The 23124-nt window shown below is 41.1% G+C and overlaps 1 protein-coding gene across 2 annotated transcripts in view; it reads left to right on the top strand.

Moving 5' to 3' along the window:
* KLHL38 (kelch like family member 38) overlaps positions 1–23124 on the top strand; it is a 56920-nt gene that overhangs the window by 7325 nt on the left and 26471 nt on the right. Inside the window, exons 3-4 of one of the 2 annotated variants that reach the window (XR_012692935.1) lie at positions 735–840; positions 1019–1805. Coding sequence is in view for 1 of the 2 variants with exons in the window: in XM_075214038.1 (XP_075070139.1) it covers positions 735–840; positions 1019–1302 (390 nt within the window). In the remaining variant the exon portion in view is untranslated. Of the gene's footprint in view, positions 1–734; positions 841–1018; positions 3200–23124 lie in introns of those variants that run through there. The other variant, XM_075214038.1, reaches the window with a different exon arrangement.

Here is a 23124-nt window from a genome sequence, read left to right as displayed (position 1 = left end):
ATAACACTGGGGTAAGAGCTAGCTGGACATGGGCTATTTTAAAACGGGGCAAAATAGGGCATTTGGCCAAGGCCCAACATTAGACTTTCTACGTGATGATTTTTTAACTCAAACCCCCGGTGTTTTAGAGAGATAAGAGACCCTTTGTTTTAAATACGGGAGTCTGCACTTTCAATTGCGTTGCGTTTCCAACATGACCAAAAGGTCTCCTGGATTATATACAAAAGATGTAAAAATGGATGTTAACCACTTAAATTCGTCTCTTCAAAAATCTGATACACAATAGTTCAAGCTATTCCTCCTGTTTTTCTTCTGGGAAGGGGCCCACTAATATAATCTTTACCCTGGACCCACTATTGTCCAATGGCGGTCCTAGACGTTTTCTTGGGAGGGGGGATTTAGCATAACCACACCCCTTCTACACTCTCATTGGGTGGCCCCATTTGGCCTTGCCCCTACTTCACTTTGATCGGCCCTCTCGGCTGCAACTTATAGGTATGTGAAGTGCTGGGGGGGGGGGCGATTGCCCCAATCGCCCTCCTCTAGAACCACCCCTGCTACTGTCAGACCTGCAGCTAGGACCCTTCACTAAGATCAGATACTTTAGATTTGCACCCTGCATACAGAACAGTGCAATATACAGTGCAGCTGTAGGACGAAAAACTTAAATGTTGACACAATGTATTCACAATGTATTAATATGAAAATGTAAATAATTGCACTTTATATTCCAGGTTTACAACATTGCCAGAAACATGTGGTTTAGGATGGAGACCAGGATGGTAAAAAATGTGTGCGCCCCGGCAGTGGTCGTTGGAGACAAGATCATAATTATAGGAGGTGAGTTCCCACGGTGGCGTTATCACACATATGCATATAGTATTCACAATGATCCCATCATTGGTGTTGTAAAAATTGTAGTCCCCGAAACGCGTTGTTCAAGCTGTTACAGTATATCCACTGGGTGTAAACTAAGCAGTTTTAATGCAAAAAGTCCCTTGCGATTATTATGTTACAGGTTACACTAGAAGAATAATTGCGTATGATCTGACAAAAAACGCATTTATCAAATGTGCAGACATGAAGGACAGAAGGATGCATCACGGCGCCACAGTTCTCCAAAATAAAATTTACGTGACGGGCGGCCGATGTCTGAACGTGGACAACACTATCGAGGACTCGGATTCCTTTGACTGCTACGACCCCGACACAGATAAATGGACCTCGAAAGGAAAACTGCCGACTACATTGTTTGACCACGGGTGTCTAACTCTGCAGTGTATTCCGACACATTTAGGCTGAGCAGTACTCAAGGGGGTAAATGTATCAAGCTGCGGGTTTGAAGAAGTGGAGATGTTGCCCATTTCAACCAATCAGATTCTAGCTGTCATTTTGTAGAATGTACTAAATAAATGGTAACTAGAATCTGATTGGTTGCTATAGGCAATATCTCCACTTTTTCAAACCTGCCGTTTAGTAAAATTTACCCCCAGTCGTAGTTAATTAATTCAGGCAATTAATCAAATTACCAGCAATGAATTTTTCCATTGGAGCTAAAATTGGCAGCTGCCTCACTAGGGAGGTTAGGGAATGTTTTTTCTTCTTCTGGATCAACACAGCTAGAAATTAAAACTGGTCGGATATTTTTTGGACTTTTTAAATCTCACTAACTCTACAACTATTGTGATACAATGTAAAGCTTTGCTTCGTCTAACTTACCACATGTGTACGGAAGGAGAGAAACATTTAAGAAGAATACAAGAATGTAACTGTTGTCCTACCAGCCCATGAGACTGTGGTGAGGTGTGGAGGACACTTCAGCTGACATCTTCGTGAATTAATACACAAATTTAATAATTAATTAATATACATATTTGTCCATATTTGTCCCTGCCCAGAAGTTGGATAATGCAGACAAAGGATAATAAAGCCGAAACAATATTACTGTAATAAACAATCAATGTAACACGTTTATGTGTATTTGCCCTACAAACAAGTTTAAGTGAATAAAAATGATAGAATAGGCATTATTAATTACATATGAATGTTTAATGAAGTGTCTATTTGCAAATAGGGCTGGTTTTCTATCTCCGCTTATTGCAGCAATGGAACCTCCTGTCATCATCAGTTACTAATAAAATGTGATACTCAGTTCCCGAGCGATGCTGACCAAGCATCTGCACATGCGTGACTGGGTTAGCCTGTCCACGCATGTGCAGTTGAACTCAAAACCCAGTCTTGGAGGTAAATGTATCAAGCTGAGAGTTTTCCAGCAGGTTTCAAAAACCAATCAGATTCTAGCTATCATTTATTTAGTACATTCTACAAAATGACAGCTAGAATCTAATTGGTTGCTATAGGCAACATCTCCACTTATCAAATCTGCCAGAAAACTCTCAGCTTGATACATTTACCCCCTGGACTTTCAGTTCCACTTGGGTTCAGAAAAAAAACAAAAAAAACAGGTAAATATAATTATTTTACAAAAAAAATCCAGTTGAAAAATGTTTTATTCTCATAAAAGACCAGCCCACATGGAACAGGATACAGAGAACAAACCAATGCTTTCCACTTGTTCAGATCAGTGGAACCACTTAAAGGTCTATTCATTAAAACCACAAAACAGTATAAACATAATATCCAGTGACCAGGTGAATCACCTTTAAACAGTAGCCACCCTAAAACATCAAATAAAACTGAACAGACTTTAAGAAACAAAAGGCTGAAACATAATGGTTAGGGAACTATAGAGAATTATTAGTAAAATTTAATACAATTTCTGACCTAAGGTTTTTAAATGAAAAAAGTGGGCCTGAGTCATTAAGGAAAGTAAAGCAAAAAAAATGAGTAATTTTGAACCTTTTGCTAACCATGTTGCATTGGAGGGGGAGGTACATTTAAAATGTGATGGCAGATTTATAGTTGGGGTAGGGCATGTCCTAGATCAACTTTTAATGTTAGAGTAAAAATGAAGCTATAGATTATTTGTGTGCTACAACATGGTTTTACCAAGGTGCAAAGTTACTCATTTGTTTCCTTTACTTTCCTTAATAAATCAGGCCCAGTGTGTTTTGTTTGACTAGAAGCTTCTTGTATGTATTTAATAAGAAGAAATAACTTGAATAATACTTACTGTGAGAGCACTAATATTATTGTTTCCAAAGTAATGTATATAATGGTAAAGAAACTAATATGTATATGGAGATTTCTTTTTTTAGAATAATGTATTGAAAAATGTAACAGTGTGTCTGCTTGTTTCTACATCCTTCCCTTACAATGCCTTTCCTAATAAAAGCTTTTCATGACTTCGTGGTCCAACTCACTTCCTTGGGGTCTGAACCCGGGTAATCATAACCACACACATATATATATATATATGTATATATATATATATATATATATATATATATATATATATGTTGTTTGTTCAAATATCTGTTTAATGATTCCCATACTTACCAAGCTTTGGTAAGTTAATTCCGAGAGAGCCCAGACAGGGGGGCGTGGTTGGAGGGCGGGAGGGGCGTGGCGCAGTAATTCGCATCATTTTAGCTCCGCCCCGCGACAAAATTCCGGTTTTGTCAACTGGGACGGGGCCAAAATGACGCGAATTACTGCGCGATTCACCGCAAATCGCGTCATTTTGAGGAACAAGATGCCATATGTGGGATATTTGCCTGCTCTCTCGGGAGCCCGGGAGACCTACCCGAATTTCGGGAGTCTCCCGGACATTCTGGGAGAGTTGGCAAGTATGATGTTTCCTCTCTACTGGTGTCACTAAACCAGTGATACCCTTCAGGGGCTTCATGGGCGGACAAAAGGCCCAACATTACCCTTAATCTCAGTAATAAGTTAAAACAATACATTTAATCAAAGAAGATTTCACTTTCACTTTCCTGATACATCTGGATCAAGAATATTAATAGACACAGACTTGCGTCGTTGTTTCATGGAATTTTCCACCCAAAAGTAAGCACTGGGTGTTTTATGGACTAAGAAGACATCAAGTGAAAGTGCTGTAAGTCTGTCATAGGTAGAAACAAAGATTTGGTCCACACATAACATAGTTCTTCAAATGTATGGAAATATTCTGTCCTGCTGTGCCAGGCTATGTACAATGCAAACCAGAGTGCAGGAGAACAACACTCATGCTCCATGTTCTATAGAAAACAAGGAAGCCATTTAGCTTTTATCATCTAGAACAGGTCTGGACAACTTGTGGCTCTCAAGGTGCTGTGAAACTACAAGTCCCAGCATGCCCTGCCAGCTATCAGCTTGCTCTTGGCTGGCAAAGCATGCTGGAGCTTGTAGTTTTACAGCACCTGGAGAGACACAGATTGTCCAACCGGGGTCATATTTGTGTGGAGTTTGTATGTCCTCCCCGTGTTTGCTTGGATTTCCTCCAGGTGCTCTAGTTTCCTCCCGCACTCCAAACACATACATGATAGAACTGGTTTGTGTGTGTTCGTGTGGCTAGAGTAACCAGTCTTCTACTTGCAGAGTAGCTCTCATATTTTCAAATGTCTTATTAATGTGCAGCCCCCCACCCCCTGAGAGACCACTAGTGTGCTACAAGGTACCACTGTCCCTACAGATTACAGTCATAGATACAGTTCACAACCTTGTAACAACACACAAGTACAGTCATATATGTAATACATTTTAACAACACACAAGTACAGTCATAGATGTAATACATTGTAACAACACACAAGTACAGTCATAGATGTAATACATTGTAACAACACACAAGTACAGTCATAGATGTAATACATTGTAACAACACACAAGTACAGTCATAGATGTAATACATTGTAACAACACACAAGTACAGTCATAGATGTAATACATTGTAACAACATACAAGTACAGTCATATATGTAATACATTGTAACAACACACAAGTACAGTCATAGATGTAATACATTGTAACAACATACAAGTACAGTCATAGATGTAATACATTGTAACAACACACAAGTACAGTCATAGATGTAATACATTGTAACAACATACAAGTACAGTCATAGATGTAATAATACATTGTAACAACACACAAGTACAGTCATATATGTAATACATTGTAACAACACACAAGTACAGTCATAGATGTAATACATTGTAACAACATACAAGTACAGTCATAGATGTAATACATTGTAACAACACACAAGTACAGTCATAGATGTAATACATTGTAACAACATACAAGTACAGTCATAGATGTAATAATACATTGTAACAACACACAAGTACAGTCATATATGTAATACATTGTAACTACACACAAGTATAGTCATAGATGTAATACATTGTAACAACACACAAGTACAGTCATAGATGTAATACATTGTAACAACATACAAGTACAGTCATAGATGTAATACATTGTAACAACACACAAGTATAGTCATAGATGTAATACATTGTAACAACACACAAGTACAGTCATAGATGTAATACATTGTAACAACACACAAGTACAGTCATAGATGTAATACATTGTAACTACACACAAGTACAGTCATAGATGTAATAATACATTGTAACAACACACAAGTACAGTCATAGATGTAATACATTGTAACAACACACAAGTACAGTCATAGATGTAATACATTGTAACAACATACAAGTACAGTCATAGATGTAATACATTGTAACAACACACAAGTACAGTCATAGATGTAATACATTGTAACTACACACAAGTATAGTCATAGATGTAATACATTGTAACAACACACAAGTACAGTCATAGATGTAATACATTGTAACAACACACAAGTACAGTCATAGATGTAATACATTGTAACAACACACAAGTACAGTCATAGATGTAATACATTGTAACAACATACAAGTACAGTCATAGATGTAATACATTGTAACAACACACAAGTATAGTCATAGATGTAATACATTGTAACAACACACAAGTACAGTCATACACACAAGACACTGTAACAACATACAAATTCAATCACAGATATATGACATTGTAACAAAAAAACATGTTAATATGTTGACAGTGGAGGACAGTTGCTAACAAAGTGTAAATGTGCTGTAACCCATAGCAACCAATGACACTGCTGCTTTCACTGTCTACCTCGCACACTAACACACAGATAGATGCTATATAACGACCTCCTTTCAATTGCGTTCTTATTTTTGTCTTGTAAACAAGTGAAATGAGTGTGAGTTATTATCTACAGTTGTGTAACCTGTGAGTCATGTCACATTTCTGAATACAGGTTTCAGAGTTATTCCTCTACGTATTTACAAGGTCATTAACAACATCAATATATTTACAAGCAGCGTTCACTCATAAGCACTGTCATAAATAATGCAGTGTGCTGCTGAATCACCAATGTTTTACTACTGTACTGTGATTACATGTGCGTATTTTATCTGTACATAGAGTACCATAACACAGCCATAAAGACAGTGCGCCTTCAGAAACGCGCTGTGTCACAGTGTTTACGTAATGAACCCAGCATAAATTACCAAACTATGTTTTTAAATCTTAAAGTTCACCTGTCATCATTAAGCATCATTTGACAGTTTGGGAGACTATGAAAAGCTACCAATATATCCAGCATGTTATGTATGCCTTTTTACTTAAATCGTCGTCTTCCTATACTGTTGGCCTTTTCAGCCAAATATTATCTCTATTCAAAGCAGATAGAAGACAGATTCAGCAGTATACAAGCAGCTTAAATAGGAAGTTGGCCTCTGTCACTGCTCTTTAAAGGGAGGTTTGAAACAGTAAATTACAAGTTACTTCACTTCTAATTTTTGAAATGGGATTTAGGTGTTGGGATAATAGCATTAAAGCCAAGACAGTCCTAGAGATAGATTTACTAAAGGGCGGATTGATGAAACCGCCAGTGTCCGGTAGTTTTAAAACAGCCGGATTTACTCTGGGCCAAAACGCTAGTTAAAAGGCTGACAGCCAGCGTTTTACAAACCACCACTTCTCCATCCCGAATTTTAACACGATCAAAATACAAGCCCGCTAGATTTACTAAGCTGCTGTTTAACAAACCACCAGAAAAAAGAAATGGTTGTGAGAGGTGGGATTCTGTGAGCTATATTGCCATTCAGAACAGAGGAAGCACCATTGACATATAAATTATGGGGGCAATCAATTATTTATTGATTACGGGGCAAAATGAATTTATAATTAACTTGTGGGTCAAATTTTATTTTTCATTATATTAAGGAGACAATATTACTATATTATGTTATGGGAGAAATATGAATAAATAAGTATATTAACAGGGCAATACTAGTTGATTGATAATGGGGCAATAATTATTTATGATGCACACATGTAGCACTACATAGTGTCCCCATGATATAATAATACAATAATTTTCAGACAGAAGTGCTAACCACTAAGCCAACGTGCTGCCCTAGGTACGTAGCACTCAGTATTATAGTATAACTTATTGAACTCCTCCCAAAACTGGAATTTTGTATCTAAAAGGCAACCAATTACAAGTGGGTCTTTTTGAACACTTGTGCCATATACATAAAGACGATGTCAAATTATTTCGATGATGTGAGATGTACATATTGGTGTGGATGTGCCCGGCTAATCAGATTGCTTTTGTCTGATCACTCAAGATGGAGAACACAATGTGAGTTTCTGCTACGGATCCTTTGTAGTCCCCGTCCGACAGACCCAGTAGAAATTGGATGAGACCCCAAAGAGAACAGTGTTCCTTATTGTTAATTCTTCTCTTCAAGCGGAATCAGTGCTTGGAAGGAAAATAAATGAAAACTCTGACAGAATAGTGATTGACACCTCATCTCCAGAATCTGAGGAGAACTTCTATTGTGACAGGATTATGCCAGACATCACACACGTTCAGGAGCGATTCAGAAAGAAAAAACAAATGCAAAATGCGTCAGTAGTGCTTGACACTTCATCCCCTGAAAATGAGGAGATTTTCTGTTCTGACTGTGATTATCTCGACCACCCCTGTTCAAAGGTGAGGGAGAAACACAAACAAGTAAAAAGATTCCAGTAAAGGCAAAACATTTCACCACTGAGGCTCTTTCAATCCACAGTTCTCCATTTCTTGGTTCTGTCGGAGCTGTCAGTTTGAGGCCAAAGACGATATAATAATAATGCCCACTTTGGACATACATGATCACTCCCTAGTGGCCATTTTGAAAAGGCTAATGGTAGCCACCGACTTATGCCATGGTGTGGACAATACAGACCTCTCTGGATGTAAACTGGTGCCCATAGGAGGTAATTAGGTTATCTGCCTCTTTGACAAGAGGTGCCAGTTACAAATATCCAGAGTGGGTAAGGTGGGGACACTCCCATCCCCTTCAAATGTACTGTCCTCTCTGGGATATTGGCTCTAATTCAGGTAATTCATTTTGTAAAGCTGCTTTACCAGTCCACTTATACTGCTTTTATACGTCCGCCCCGGCAATATCCCGGGTATTTGAACCCAGGATGTTGCCCGGGGACAGAGGCTCCCACGGAGAGAAATTCCCGGGTAGGCCCTGTTCATACTGAACACAGGTCTGCCCGGGTCTCCATGGCAACATCACAAAAGGAGCTCTGATTGGCTCCTCTTGTGATGTGTTTTGGGGTTTTTTTCTTTGTGCTTTTTAATAGTGTTTGGTGAGACCCAGGTTGAAAAACCCAGGTTTCACCATTCATAGTGCAGGCGGACCCAGGAATTACCCCACCTAAGGTCCCGGGTCTAATTCCAGGGTATATTGACCCAGGAATTAGACCTGACACCATTCATACTGTGCCTCCACCCGGGTCGTCTGGGCTTGCTCCTACAAAAACCCGGGTTTTGGGCTGAGTATGAATGGGGTATTAGTCAGAGACTTAGATTTAAGAAACCACACTGGGTTACCAGTTTCCAGACCAATGTCTAGACGCAAATAAGGATGGCTCTTCTGGTAACCCATTGTGGTCTCTTTGCCTTTCTTTCTAGACATAGCAGAGAGAGGAATATATTTCCTCTTCATGGGATGCTCTTTTGGATTCTAGCCCCCTTAAAGACCATTAGTAGGGCTGTTATAATTATAGGCTAGTCATTTTATACTGTAACTAATATACGGAAGTCCAGATGACTCTCATGAGCTGGTTAAGGAGACCTAGCTTCTAAATCTCAGGGTCATCAATGCTGGTCACCAGTAGGTTTACCAAGCCTGGGAAAAGATTACTCAGGACAAATGGATATTATTTTGGCCTCTGCTATTATATATTTACACATAAAAGGTTTGTCGTGTTAGGGAGAGGTTATTATTGTGACAAGATAGACCTAAGAGATGTTTTCCATATTGAATCTAGCCACTGAAATCACAAGTGGTTCCTAAGATTCTAATGGAAGCTCAGCTGTTCCAGGGGACTGTGATGGTTGGGTTAGCAATAGCTCCCTACATCTTTGACTTTAATTGGGTTACATGTAACATAGCTTCACTATTATCTGTTGGTTTCTCATCCAGGAAAGCAGAATTGACTTTAATACATATCTTAAATAGACGGCTGCCAACAACTCCAGGGAGCCCAGGGGCAAAAGCAGGATTTGTAGAGGAGGGTTTCCACACCACGCCATCTTTATATATGACCCTTCCCCTTCATAATGGTGTTTCAGAAATTTTATTACTTGCAGAAGACTTTAAGTCCTAAAAATGGGCAAGAGGGTATATCTAAGGGTTAGCTTAGCTAAATATGTAGGATGATGTAGTATTTGTACCACGTTGATGTCTACCAAATTCACCAAGGAATGTAATTAAACTCCTTTCATTCAGTTCACTTTGTAATGTTATATTGCAACTTTATCTACTAGTCCACTCTATTCCATGACCAGTTTTTATATTTTAAATAGTAAAATTTTGGTATTCGGTTCATGTCTAGTCTGATATTAGTCGCATTTCAATTCTTCAGTTCAGGGACACAATTGCTACCTGCAGGCTTTCCAAAATAATTCGATCAGCTGGGCGTATGCATACCAGTATGTAGATCCGGCATCAGCCATTGATGAGTCGGCTGGTGCATGCTACCAGTCTCACATGCAGGGGAGTCAGGAGATAAACATTATTTCACCTTCTCAGCCTAGGGGCACTAATTGGTAAATTTAATGCCTAATTCACAAGGTGGTAACTTACTGTTGCTAACTGGCCATCATAATTCCCTAGGGCCTATGTTCCCAAAGTGTGCGCCACGGCTCCCAGGGGTGCCGCGGCACTGTCACAGGGGTGCCGTGGCCAGGAGACAAAAAAAAAATACAGCTTACCAATTCCGGCGGCGCCCAGGACCTAGCATCCTCCTCGCTTCTCATTGAATGTCGGGCGTGACGTCCTCACGCCCAACATTCAGTGACAAGCAGCAGGAGAGAGGATGCTGGGTCGCAGGCACCACCGAATTGTTAAGAAGATAAGACAGAAGAAATAAGGTCAAGTATGGTAAGTAAAGAAACGGAGGGGAATAGTAATAGGAAACGGCAATGGAGGGGCAAAAGAATGAAGGAGGGGGCAGGGTGAGGATGGGGGGCACAGAGAGTGTGGATGCAGAGGGGGCACAGAGAGCGTGGATGCAGAGGGGGCACAGAGAGTGTGGAAGCAGAGGGGGCACAGAGAGTGTGGATGCAGAGGGGGCACAGAGAGTGTGGATGCAGAGGGGGCACAGAGAGTGTGGATGCAGAGGGGGCACAGAGAGTGTGGATGCAGAGGGGGCACAGAGAGTGTGGATGCAGAGGAGCACAGAGAGTGTGGATGCAGAGGGGGCACAGAGAGTGTGGATGCAGAGGGGGCACAGAGTGTGTGGATGCAGAGGGGGCACAGAGAGTGTGGATGCAGAGGGGGCACAGAGAGTGTGGATGCAGAGGGGGCACAGAGAGTTAGCTGTAAATTATTCTTTGACAGAAATATAATTGAAAAAAATATATAAAAATATTATTCTCCCTTGGATTTATGTATATTATCTTTGCATACAACTAAATAAGTATTTCTGTCCTGACCTGTCACCTAAATACTTATTACGTTTTTTGACCCAACTACTTATAAAATGGGACTGCTCGGTAATTATTTTGGAGGGGTGCCTTGAAAAAATTATGGAGACTCTAAGGGTGCCGCAAACTGCAAAAGTTTGGGAACCACTGCCCTAGGGCAAAATAAAATTTGCAATAAGAGATTCCGACAAACTTCTATTTTAAGTTACCAAACTGAGAAATTTGTGGTCACGCTTCGAACCAAACCAAATCACAGCGGGATCACTCACTGCTACATTTAAGAATGATCAAATACTTTTATAAAAACAAATCATGGTAAAATAAATGTGTAGAGACTGAGGACAGCTGGAGATAGACAAGGCACATGTCTAAGCAGAAAAGGTTAAGTGAGGATAATATATACGTTACATTACTTAGCTCTTACAGTAGCAATGAAGGCTTTAATGTCTTAAGTATGCAGAGCATTCACCTATGTAAATACAATAAATTAGCAGTGAATCTTAATATTCAGTCTGTCTGTACAATCCTTACAGCTTTAGAAACTGATTTGACCTCCATAAGCTCCTGATTAGTGTCACCTCCATAATGAATTAGTTATCTATATTCTATTTCTATCTTTAGTAGGGAACAGTGATGAGCGAAATTATCACTAATCACTTTGCCAAGGTCGAGCTACAAAAAAATTAAACAAATGTATCTTTTAAAAAAAAGCAAAAATGAGAAAATTTAACAAATTTATAAAACAAATTCGTTTTTTCCAATAAGGTGACGTTTTGTTAGGTAGATTTGTAAATCCATTCAGCAAAAACCGTGCCATGGTCACAGTATTGCGAATCATTCTACACCCTGCAGAGGATTGTCGCGGCTGTAATAGAAAGTACAAGAGATCTTTGTAATAACTGAGTGAAGCAAAACAATGTCAGTATATTCTTGTTATATGAATGCAATTCTATATTAAAAGAGGATATAGAAGAATCACAGCTGTACAAATGGCTACTTAGTGTTTTGCTGGCAGGGGCAGGCTGGGCAGGGGGACATCTGCCCCCCAGGCCGGTCCCATAGTGGGCTAAAATTTGCAAGCCCTCCCCTGGTGTGGGCACAGTCTGTTAACATAGGGTGTGTGGGCACAGTATGTTAATATGTGAGGGAAGGGGGGGTCCTAATATAGTGTGTAAGGTAGGCTATTTAATGGTGGAGTGCAGGTGGGGGCTAATTTTTTCATGGGTGCTATTTTATTTGTGGGGTGATAGTGGGGCAATTTCATTTAATAGTGGGGCCTATTAATTTAAGGTGAGGTGACGGGCAGCACAGGGTCTTAGTGGTTAGCACTTCTGCCCCACAGCGCTGGGTTCGATTCCCAAACATGGACTTATCTGTGTGGAGTTTGTATGTTCTCCCCGTGTTTGCGTGGGTTTCTTACGGGTGCTCCGGTTTCCTCCCACACTCCAAAAACATACTGGTAGGTTATTTGGCTGCTATAAAATTGACCCTAGTCTCTCTCGGTCTGTGTGTATTAGGGTATTTAGATTGTAAGCTTCAATGGGACAGGGGCTGATGTGAATCAGTTCTCTGTACAGCACTGCAGAATTAGTGGCGCTATATAAACAAATAGATGATAATGATGAGGTGACGGGACATTTAGGTTAATGCTGGGGTGGGGCTATAAATTGAATATGGGGCTGATTTTGGGGGCTATTTATTAAATCTGAATATGAATTATTTAATGCCGTGGATGGTTTTGGGAAATGGTTATATTTATTAAAAGTAAATGCTATTTAATTTATTGCTTGGGCTGTTTGGAGGGAGGGAAATAGGTTTATATATTAAATGGGATTACTATTAAATTCATTTTGGGGCTGGTTGGACGGAAATAGGTCTATTTATTAAATGTGTTTGCTATTATATTAATGTCAGGGCTAGTTGGGGGGAAATAGATCTATTTAGCAAATGTGAATGTTATATAGGGCATCCAACATTCCAGGATCAAGTTAAGCAGGAACTGAGATAGACACCAGCAGCTACAGGTGGTGAAAGTGACAAGAACAGGTAGGAGAGAGCAGGACAGTCTGCCAACTGTCCTGGATTTGAGTGACTGTCTCACTTAGTCAGGATTTGGTCTGACTGCAGGGACAGTTGGGAGATATGTCCTGCTTCATACTGTACTGTTCTTGAAGGCAGAGCTGCATGCACCTAACAGTAGTGCACATGGTATTGCCTGTGTATTGTATAAAATTTGTCTAAAATAATAACCATGGGCCTGATTCATTAATGATCTTAAATGAAGAGGATTCTTATTTCAGTCTCCTGGACAAAACCATGTTACAATGCAAGGGGTGCAAATGAGTATTCTGTTTTGCACATAAGTTAAATACTGACTGTTTTTTCATGTAGCACACACATATCAACTTTAAATTTCAGTGTACAAATAAGCTATCAAATATTTGTGTGCTACAGGAAAAAACAGTCAGTATTTAACTTATGTGCAAAACAGAACACTCATTTGCACCCCTTGCATTGTAACATGGTTTTGTCCAGGAGACTGAAATAAGAATCCTCTTCACTTAAGATCCTTAATGAATCAGGCCCTACATTACATCATAGTGGCCCCCCTGTCTAAAGTGGCACGGGCCCCCCAGAGCCTTAATCCAGCTCTGGGTCAGAGTGTCAGATTGACACCTAGTGCTCTGCTCCTCCTCCCAGTACCACCCCTCATATTATTTGTTTTAGGTTAACCCTAAAATAAATAATAACCCTATTATTATATAGGGCCAACCAATAGCAGGCCCTTTGTTAGCAAAAACATCAGGTTTTTAAAGCAAATGGCCTTTTTGCATTTTGATAAATCCCATTATAATCAGACAGCTATGTGGTTAAAAGAAAACATAAAAGTGCTGTAGGGATAAGGAACATATAAACTAAAATGCAATATAAAGTGAGGTTTGTTTTTTCTTGCATTATTTATTTTAGTTAAGATTTACCATTTATAATAATAAAGTATCACTGGGTTAAACAACACTAAAATAGCCTCTTTTTATATTGCTAAATATATATTGTACCGAAAAACACCTTTTATGGTTGGGCAGCTACTTATAGGTCAGTGTTGTGTGCTTGCCCCCTGGGCTAAAGTCTGCCCGCCAGCCCCTGTAACCGAGTGACATTTACAGAAAGGGGTTTGTCCAGCCAAGTCTAAAACATTTAACTGACAATTTAATTCTAACGTTTTAATGTGTTTCTACCATTAAAATGGTTTGTCAATTTTACACCTGTGCTGTAGATATATGCACCTATCATAGAAAGCAGCCTCAACCACTTGCATGATAATATAGCTGATATTGAAAATATGGTTATAACTGTATGCAGAATTGCTGAAGAAAAACAATTACATGTACAAAATCTAGTTGTGACTACAAACTTACATATGTAATTTATCTGTACAGGTGATGCAATAAATTGCAATCTACTGTTTTTATGTAACATATTGTTTCATGTTTAATCACTGTAATCTTAATGCACATTGGAATGGTTGCTAATAATTGTATTACATTTTGACAATTGCATACTAAGCTAATAGCTGTTCTATACGTGAAATTATTCTTGGATGTTCAAGTCCCTTTCTGGTTTGTTTGTTAATAGTTGGCGGTCTGTGTACACACTAAGATAGTAGGGCATGTTTCTCAATCTGGAAAGCAAAAAATAAAAAAATTCTGAAAAGGCTTAATGATTGGACAATAATTTTCATTCTCTGTGACTTGTGACTATTGTAATCACAGGAAGTCTTAATGAAACCTTGCAAAACGTGTTGGTTATGCAGCTGAGAATATGCCCAGCTTATTAACTTCTCCTATGATAGAACAAATGCCCTTGTGTTGCACTCACCCTATCACCAGGAGGCTGTAGAGCGGTGGCGGGCACTTACGTGACGTCAGGGGACTGGCCAATCCCTGTGAACATCAAACTCCACTAAGTACTTTTTTGGGATGAGCTATAACTTCCAAAATTTTATCCGAAACTGAAAACTCCGTCAGCCTCACCGGTCTAGTCTTTCAAACTGGAGACACACATGTAGGCATGATTGTACAGATCTGGTTGTTGTGATTGGATGCTGAACAATCAGATTAAACATATACAAATGGGCATGTTATTGTCAACTGATAAGACTTTGATAATGCAGGTTATAACAAAACAAAATCTGATTAAGCTGTATTGATGGGACTGGTTGGTAAAAAATCTAGCTGGCAGACCAGATCTCACCATATATGGGCAGATATATAATTTACGTCTGATATGTGTGTGGGCCAGGTGTGTGTGTGTGTGTGCGTGTCAGATATGTGTGTGTGTGACAGGTGTGTGTGTTTCACAGGTGTGTGTGCCAGATATGTGTGTGTCACAGGTGTGTGTGTGTTAGGTGTGTGTGTGTCAGATACGTGTGTGTGACAAATGTGTGTGTGTGCCAGATATGTGTGTGTCAGGTGTGTGTGTGTGTGTGTGTGTGTGTGTGTCAGGTGTGTGTGTGTGTATCAGGTGTGTGTGTGTGTGTGTGTGTGTGTGTGTGTCAGGTGTGTGTGTGTGTGTGTGTCAGGTGTGTGTGTGTGTGTGTATCAGGTGTGTGTGTGTGTGTCAGGTGTGTGTGTGTGTGTGTATCAGGTGTGTGTGTGTGTGTGTGTGTGTGTGTGTGTCAGGTGTGTGTGTGTGTGTGTGTGTGTGTGTGTGTGTGTGTGTGTGTGTGTCAGGCGTGTGTGTACATTCACTCTTCCCCTCAGTGATACTACAGTATACAGTGAGTAAGGACTCAGCAGAAGGATTCTTGTAGAATTCTGCTCCATTCTTATTTACTGTAAAACAGGAACATTGAAGCTTATTTAAATAAAGAATATTGAGACCAAGTTGTTTACTATCCAATATTATGGCAGCTATTCTTCTTACTGAGTAACCTTGAGGAGAGGGCAGAACATTTGTTTGGATTTTAAATCTTTCCCTGATGGGTCTGTTCAATGCAATTCTGACTTATTGTAAACATGTTCTCTGGTACACGACACACAAATACAATCCTTATTAGTACTGAATACTCCGGCTTCAAATATTACACTGTATCCAAATGTGTCATAGTCATACATGTACAAAGCCATGTATAATGTATCCAAATGTATCCATGTAGAACATCACATGCATCCAAGTAGAATACCATGTACTTAAGTATCTAACCAGAACTCCATGTACAATGCCATATATATATATATATATATATATATATATATATATATATATATGCATCTGTGTAGAATGCACGTTACATACATCCATGAGGAATAGCATGTAGAGGCATGCCTGTCAATCTCAGCAGGGGCAAACGCAGGATTTGTAGAGGGGGGTTTCCACACCACGCCACCAGTGGGTGTGACCAGCATGCATGTGGGTGTGGCTATAATATTAGACAGTGCTTGGCTGCTCTCAAACTCTTCCTATCCCTATAATATACATGGGCAATGCTGCATGCACTACTGTTAGGTGCACACAGCTCTTGCTTTTCAAGCAGAGTCATGTGAAGTGGGTCAGGGTTCTTCCACCTCAATTATACAGTGCCCCAGGCTTGGGGGGGGGGGGGGGGGTTACAGGCACTAGGAAACCCCCCCTCGGTTTGCCTATGCTCAGTATTTCCTGACTATTAATCTTTCTCAGTGCAGGTGATGCAGTGCTGGGCAAAGACAATTCTATGTTAATTTGTTTTGATCTGCTATTCTGTGAAGCCCTACATTGCGGAGAATCTTTTGGACAATATACATCATTTTATTCATAATAAGGTTTATATCCTTACAAAGTATAACAGTGCTATATAGCACCAATCACACATGTACTTTCATTAAAAGATCAGATAGAAAAGTGAAAATAATGCAGATACCTGAGGCTGATAAATGTGTCTATTTCTCCACCTGACATAAACAGCTACATACATGTTCCAGTGGTTGGAATATGACTCCGTAAAATCGATCTTACTTGTGCAGATTGCAGGACTGACTGGAAATGCACAAGGTGAAAAGAGTTACAAAGTTGTCATTATTATTATTATATCAATATAATTATTATTACAGCAATGCACATAAGTCTATGCACCACTGAAATATATATGGACTATTCTTTTAAATCCTTCTGTTTTTCTGCATTTGCACAATAACAGTTCTTTGGCTTTTGTTTTCCCTGGTTTATTGAGAGGAGCCGGGCTCCCTTCTTATGTTGTTTAAGAAGTTAGATTTATTATGAAAACAGACTGATTAAAGATCTGGAAGATTTCCCGAAATGTCTGAGTCCAGGATGTTCCAAACAGATCCATTCTTGGAGGAGGCTGCGGCTGCGATGATTTGTACTTTCAGAAGGAATCTTATGTACTTTGCCTAAATAGCTTCTAGAGAAACAGCCCAGGGTTTCATTTAAATGTATATTTTGACAAAATGTGACCTGACAGCATGGATTCCCGCAGGCCACAAGAGGTTGCACATACATGTGAAGACTTTACAACATCCACATTTTAAGTGCACATTAAATACTAACGGGATTTTGATTTTGAGCGTATCATACACAAATCACTCTGCAGATACCCAGAACAGGGACATACGCCAGTAAACGCAGCCCTGTCTGCTCTGCCTTCGAGTGCAAAGGACACTTACTATATCCTACAACTTGGGAGAGTGAATGGGATGGCAAAGGGGCGTTTCCACGTAGTCAAAGTACGGTAAGGACGTGCTAAACTCAACCCCACGCAGCCGCGTCCGTAACCAGCGCCTTATCTCCTGCTCCAGCTACAGGGCTAGTCTAAGTCCTGCTCAGTAGTGATGACAGTCTCTATGCATGCTATAACATGTGTTTGCAATCAGGAGCAACTGTAAAAATGTATTTTATATTCAGTAGACATTAACAACATTCTAATAAATGTATTTCATTGGGGAAAAAATAGTTTTTCTGTTTTTCTTTGTTTATCTGTTTTATCATTAATGCCTTTATTATTAACAGGTGACATTAATTCTAGATTTTTTTTTATTTTTCTGTGCATAATTTTGTGAATTTATAACCTACATAAGTATTGGATGTATTCTGCAGCATCTTGTGTAGCACAGCAGACCTGCCCTGATTTCAAAATCATATGTACCTTGAGGTCCGTGCTTTGATGCATTTGGGAGTATGCAAAGCCTAAATACTTGTGTATAATGCTAAATGCGGATTGCTCTCAGAATAAGTGCTTTGAATCAGGCCCGATGTGAGGCCTGGTCTATGGAAGCTGGATCTCTGTATTGTGTCTTATTGCTCTAGTCTTGAGCCACTGGAAATGCTAAATGTTGACCTTACATATGGGCGTGCATGTCCTTCTACAGATAATTAAGTGCTTAACTTTTACTGGCTATGATTAAAGGCACAGAAATTTGATAGTATTAGTGAACAGGTTGGAACACTCAAACTTTGTAAGCAATGGGCCGCACAGACTCTGCCAGTCTTCTTGCCCTGCTTTCAATAAACTCACCAACGTCCACTACACTCTCTTTAACCCTTCTTATTGAAGACCTCTGCAATTCGCCCTGGTATGCTTTCAATCAACTTCTGGGCCACATACTGACTGATGGCCGCCCATTCTTACCTAATCAATGCTTGGAGTTTGTCAGAATTTGTGGGGTTTTGTTTGTTCACCCATCTCTTGAGGACTGACCACAAATTCTCAATGGGAATAAGGTCTGGGCTGTTTCCTGGCCATGGACCCAAACTTTTGATGTTCTGATCCCCGATCCACTTAGTTATCACTTTTGCCTTATGGCAAGGTGCTCCATCATGCTGGAAAAGGCATTGTTTATCACCAAACTGTTCTTGGGTGGTTGGGAGAAGTTGCTCTTGGAGGATGTTTTGGTACCATTCTTTATTCATGGCTGTGTTCTTAGGCAAAATTGTGAGTGAGCCCACTCCCTTGGGTGAGAAGCAACCCCACACATGAATGGTCTCAGGATGCTTTACTGTTGTCATGACACAGGACTGATGGTAGCGCTCACCTTTCCTTCTCTGGACAAGCGTTTTTCCAGATGCCCCAAACATCTGAAAGGATATTCGTCAGAGAAATTGACTTTACCCCAGTCCACAGCAGTCCAATCCCTGTACCTTTTGCAGAATATCAGTCTGTCCCTGATGTTTTTCCTGGAGAGAAGTGGCTTCTTTGCTGGTCTTCTTGACACTATACCATCCTCTAAAAGTCTTCGCCTCACTGTGTGTGCAGATGCACTCACACCTGCCTGCTGCCATTCCTGAGCAAGCTCTGCACTGGTGGTGCCCCGATCCGACAGCTGAATCAGCTTTAGGAGATGGTCCTGGCGCTTGCTGGACGTTCTTGGGTGCCCTGTAGCCTTCTTCACAACTATTGAACCTCTCTCCTTGAAGTTCTTGATGATCTGATAAATGTTTGATTTAGGTGCAATCTTGCTAGCAGCAATATCCTTGTCTGTGAAGTCCTTTTTGTGCAAAGCAATGATGACTGCATGTGTTTCCTTGCAGCTAACCATGGTTAACAGAGGAAGAACAATGATTTCAAGCACTACCCTCTTTTTAAAGCTTCCAATCTGTTATTCTAATTCAATCAGCATGACAGAGTGATCTCCAGCCTTGTCGTCATCAACACTCTCACCTGTGTTAACGAGAGAATCACTGACCTGATGTCAGTTGGTCCTTTTGTGGCAGGGCTGAAATGCAGTGGAAATGTTGTTTTTGGGATAAAGTTCATTGTCATGGCAAAGAGGGACTGCAATTGCAATTCATCTGATCACTCTTCATGACATTCTGGAGTATATGCAAATTGCCATCATAAAATCTGAGGCAGCAGACTTTGTGCAAAAAATTATTTGTGTCATTCTCAAAACCTTTGGCCATGACTGTACATTGCCTCTGTTATGGCAGATCAAAAACGTGGGTCCCCAATCATCCTTCCTTCCTAACACTATACACATTTACCAGTGTAAATTGATTAAAAGAGGACTCTCTGAAATGTCTGAGAAGCACTGATTACGTCTTACAGTATAGGTTGGAAACAACCTATGAGAAGTTGAATCACAGATGCTATTGAACAATTCAACAAGAAATGCATCTCATGTTCTTCTTCATATAACAGTGACAGTACCACTCTTTTTGGAACCTTCCTTTCTAAAATGTGGCCTGGGCACGAGCCGATACATCCTTCACCTAACAACTCTATTTTGATTCTTCAAGAGGATATGGTTAACAGTCAAGGTGTCTTTTGAGGGGAATAACATGTATCTCCATGGATAAGAGGAGAGGAATGTCACTGTTGGGTTTAGCTTGGGTTTAGCTTGACCGTACTTTTTGTTTTTTCTCCTCTTTCCTAAAATTGTTGCTATAAGCAGGGGCAAATGCAGGATTTGTAGAGGGGGGTTTCCGCAACACGCCGCCAGTGGGTGTGACCAGCATGCATGGGGGCGTGGCTATACTTTTAGACAGTGCTTGGCTGCTCTCCAACTCTTCCTATACCCATAATATACATGGGCAATGCTGCGTGCACTACTGTTAGGTGCACACAGCTCTCCCTTTTCAAGCAGAGCCGTGTGAAGTGGGGGCTGGATCCAGCCAACTCAATTATACAGTGCCCCAGGCTTGGAGGGGGGATTCCGGGCACTAGGAAACCCCCCTCGGTTTGCCTGTAATAAGGTTTGATATACATGGTCCATGACAAATGCTCTGAAGTCTAACTTGACCAATGAAACCAATTACTAGACATGAGCAAATGTTTTCTATAATATGGTTCCTTCTAATAGCAAATCCATATTGTCCTGAAATAAAGTTAAAAGAAACATTGTAAGTAAAAATCCGCATTTTAATATCATATAATGGAAAATGTCAATTAAATTCAGTAAAACACTTAGAAACAATATTACTCACGTCTCTGTGAAATTCTCCTGTTGGTCATATATATACTTTGCAGGGAAATGTTTAATGGATGTACGGAAGTGATAATTGTAAGAAACCGTTCTGTGGATTCTTAACAATGGTTCAAGTAAGAAACTCAAATTAGATTTGTCAGGATTACTGGAGATTTTCTCCTATCCTACAACAATTAATGTCACTTTGTTATCCAAGATTTATGCAACCAAACCGACCACGAGTTATATTGGCTGAATAGACAGAATCATTTGAACATAATCTCCAATGAATGACTGACCACCGGCGTCAGTAAGTTGTTCTATTGCGATGTGTAGATAAAAGTCATCACATGTGTTACAGACACACACTCTAGTCTATAATATGTATTAATGTTATTAACATCTTTTATTTATTAAGAATCAACATATTACTCAGCACTGTGCATTGAGGAGATCATGGTACAAACAAATGACGTACAATTACATGATACTGAAGGTAAAGATGTCAGGGGCAAACGCAGGATTTGTAGAGGGGGGTTTCCATGTCACATCGCCAGTGGGCGTGGCCAGCATGCTTAGGGGCGTGGCTATAATATTAGACAGTGCTTGGCTGCTCTCCAACTCTTCCTATCCCCATCATATACACAGGCAATGCTGCATGCACTACTGTTAGGTGCACGCAGGTCTCCCTTTTTTTTCAGAGCCGTGTGAAGCGGGACATACCTCACAACTGTCCCTACACTCAGGACAAAGTCCTGATTGTGTGTGTCAGAACAGTTGACAGACTGTCCTGCTCTCTCCTACCTGTTCTTGCTGCTTTCAATACTTGTTGGGGAGAGATGGCTGTGAGCAGTGCAGACAGAAACGATCTGTACAGAAGCTGCACAGTGGCTGGTCCCGGGGCAGGGTCCAGCCACCTCAAGCATACAGTACCCCAGGCAGGGCCGGATTAACCCGAGGTCTAACTGGGCTATAGCCCAGGGGCCTCGGGCATCCAGGGGGCCCTTCAAACTCCTCAGCAGCATTATTGATCGGTCGGGGGCGGGGGCGCCCCCGGCCCGATCGATGCTGCTGAGTACTGTCAGTGCAGTCCTCCGTCCCGGCGCGCTGTAAGCTCCTTACTGAGGAGATCTCGCGAGAGTTCATGAACTCTCGCGAGATCTCCTCAGTAAGGAGCTTACAGCGTGCCGGGACGGAGGACTGCACTGACAGGTAAGTGCTTGGGGGGGTCCTCGCGGGGGGTGGGGGGCGGCGGACGGCTCACATTGGGGGCCTCGTGGGGAATGGAGGGCCCCTTAGCCCAGGGGCCTCCATTCCCTTAATCCGGCCCTGACCCCAGGCTGGGAGGGGGTTTCCAGGCACTAGGAAACCCTCCCTCGGTTTGCCTATAGATGGCCTTACCTAAATAAGTTTATGGTCAAAGATCATATCCCCATTAGGATCATCATCATCATTTATTTATATAGTGCCACTAATTCCGCAGCACTGTACAGAGAACTCACATCAGTCCCTGCCCCCTGTAACAGATTCTACTACTAATCTTGATTAGCGCTGGCTTACCTGAGGTGCGGAGTCTAACGATCTCCCCGGTGTTCGCCAAGAACCGCCGCAAGGCGGAGTGGGCTTCGCTGCCAGGAGTCGCAGGTCGCGGTCCTCAGGTTCGCCTCAAGATGTAGTACAGCAGAGTGGAGCAGAGGTAGCGGAGTCAGACAAGCCGGTTCGGTACACAGGAATGGAGTCAGGCAGAATCAGAAGGCAACTCGGAGTCAACAAGCCAGGTTCGGTACACGGGTCACAAGAACAGAAGAATGGTCAGCAAGCCGGGTCGGTACACAAGGATAGGAGAGCCAGGGTAGTCAAGCAGGCAGAGATCAGCACACAGGAGACACTGGAGACAGGAAGACACAGCAATCCACGAAGAGCCGGAGCCAGGGACAGGTAAGTGTTGCTCTGACACTCAGCGAGTGTCAGAGTGAGGTTTTTATCCTGACAGGGATTCAAAATCCCCGCCTCTAGGTTGAGGTCATGTGACCGCCTCCGGGTGCGGTCACGTGGTCCTGGATGCGGAAGTGCGGCTTCCGGATGGAGCGGCGGGATCAGGTAAGTCCGTTACACCCCCATTGGGACTTACAGTCTAAATTCCCTAACACACACACTCACACACACACACACACACTCACACACACACACACACACACACACACAGACTAGGGTAAATTTGAAAGTAGCCAATT

Source organism: Mixophyes fleayi, chromosome 5 (genome assembly GCF_038048845.1).
Source record: "Mixophyes fleayi isolate aMixFle1 chromosome 5, aMixFle1.hap1, whole genome shotgun sequence".
In the NCBI taxonomy this organism is placed as follows: Eukaryota; Metazoa; Chordata; class Amphibia; order Anura; family Limnodynastidae; genus Mixophyes; species Mixophyes fleayi.
The sequence above is the reverse complement of the archived record's forward strand: the minus strand, read 5'-3'. Positions and strand labels throughout refer to the sequence as shown.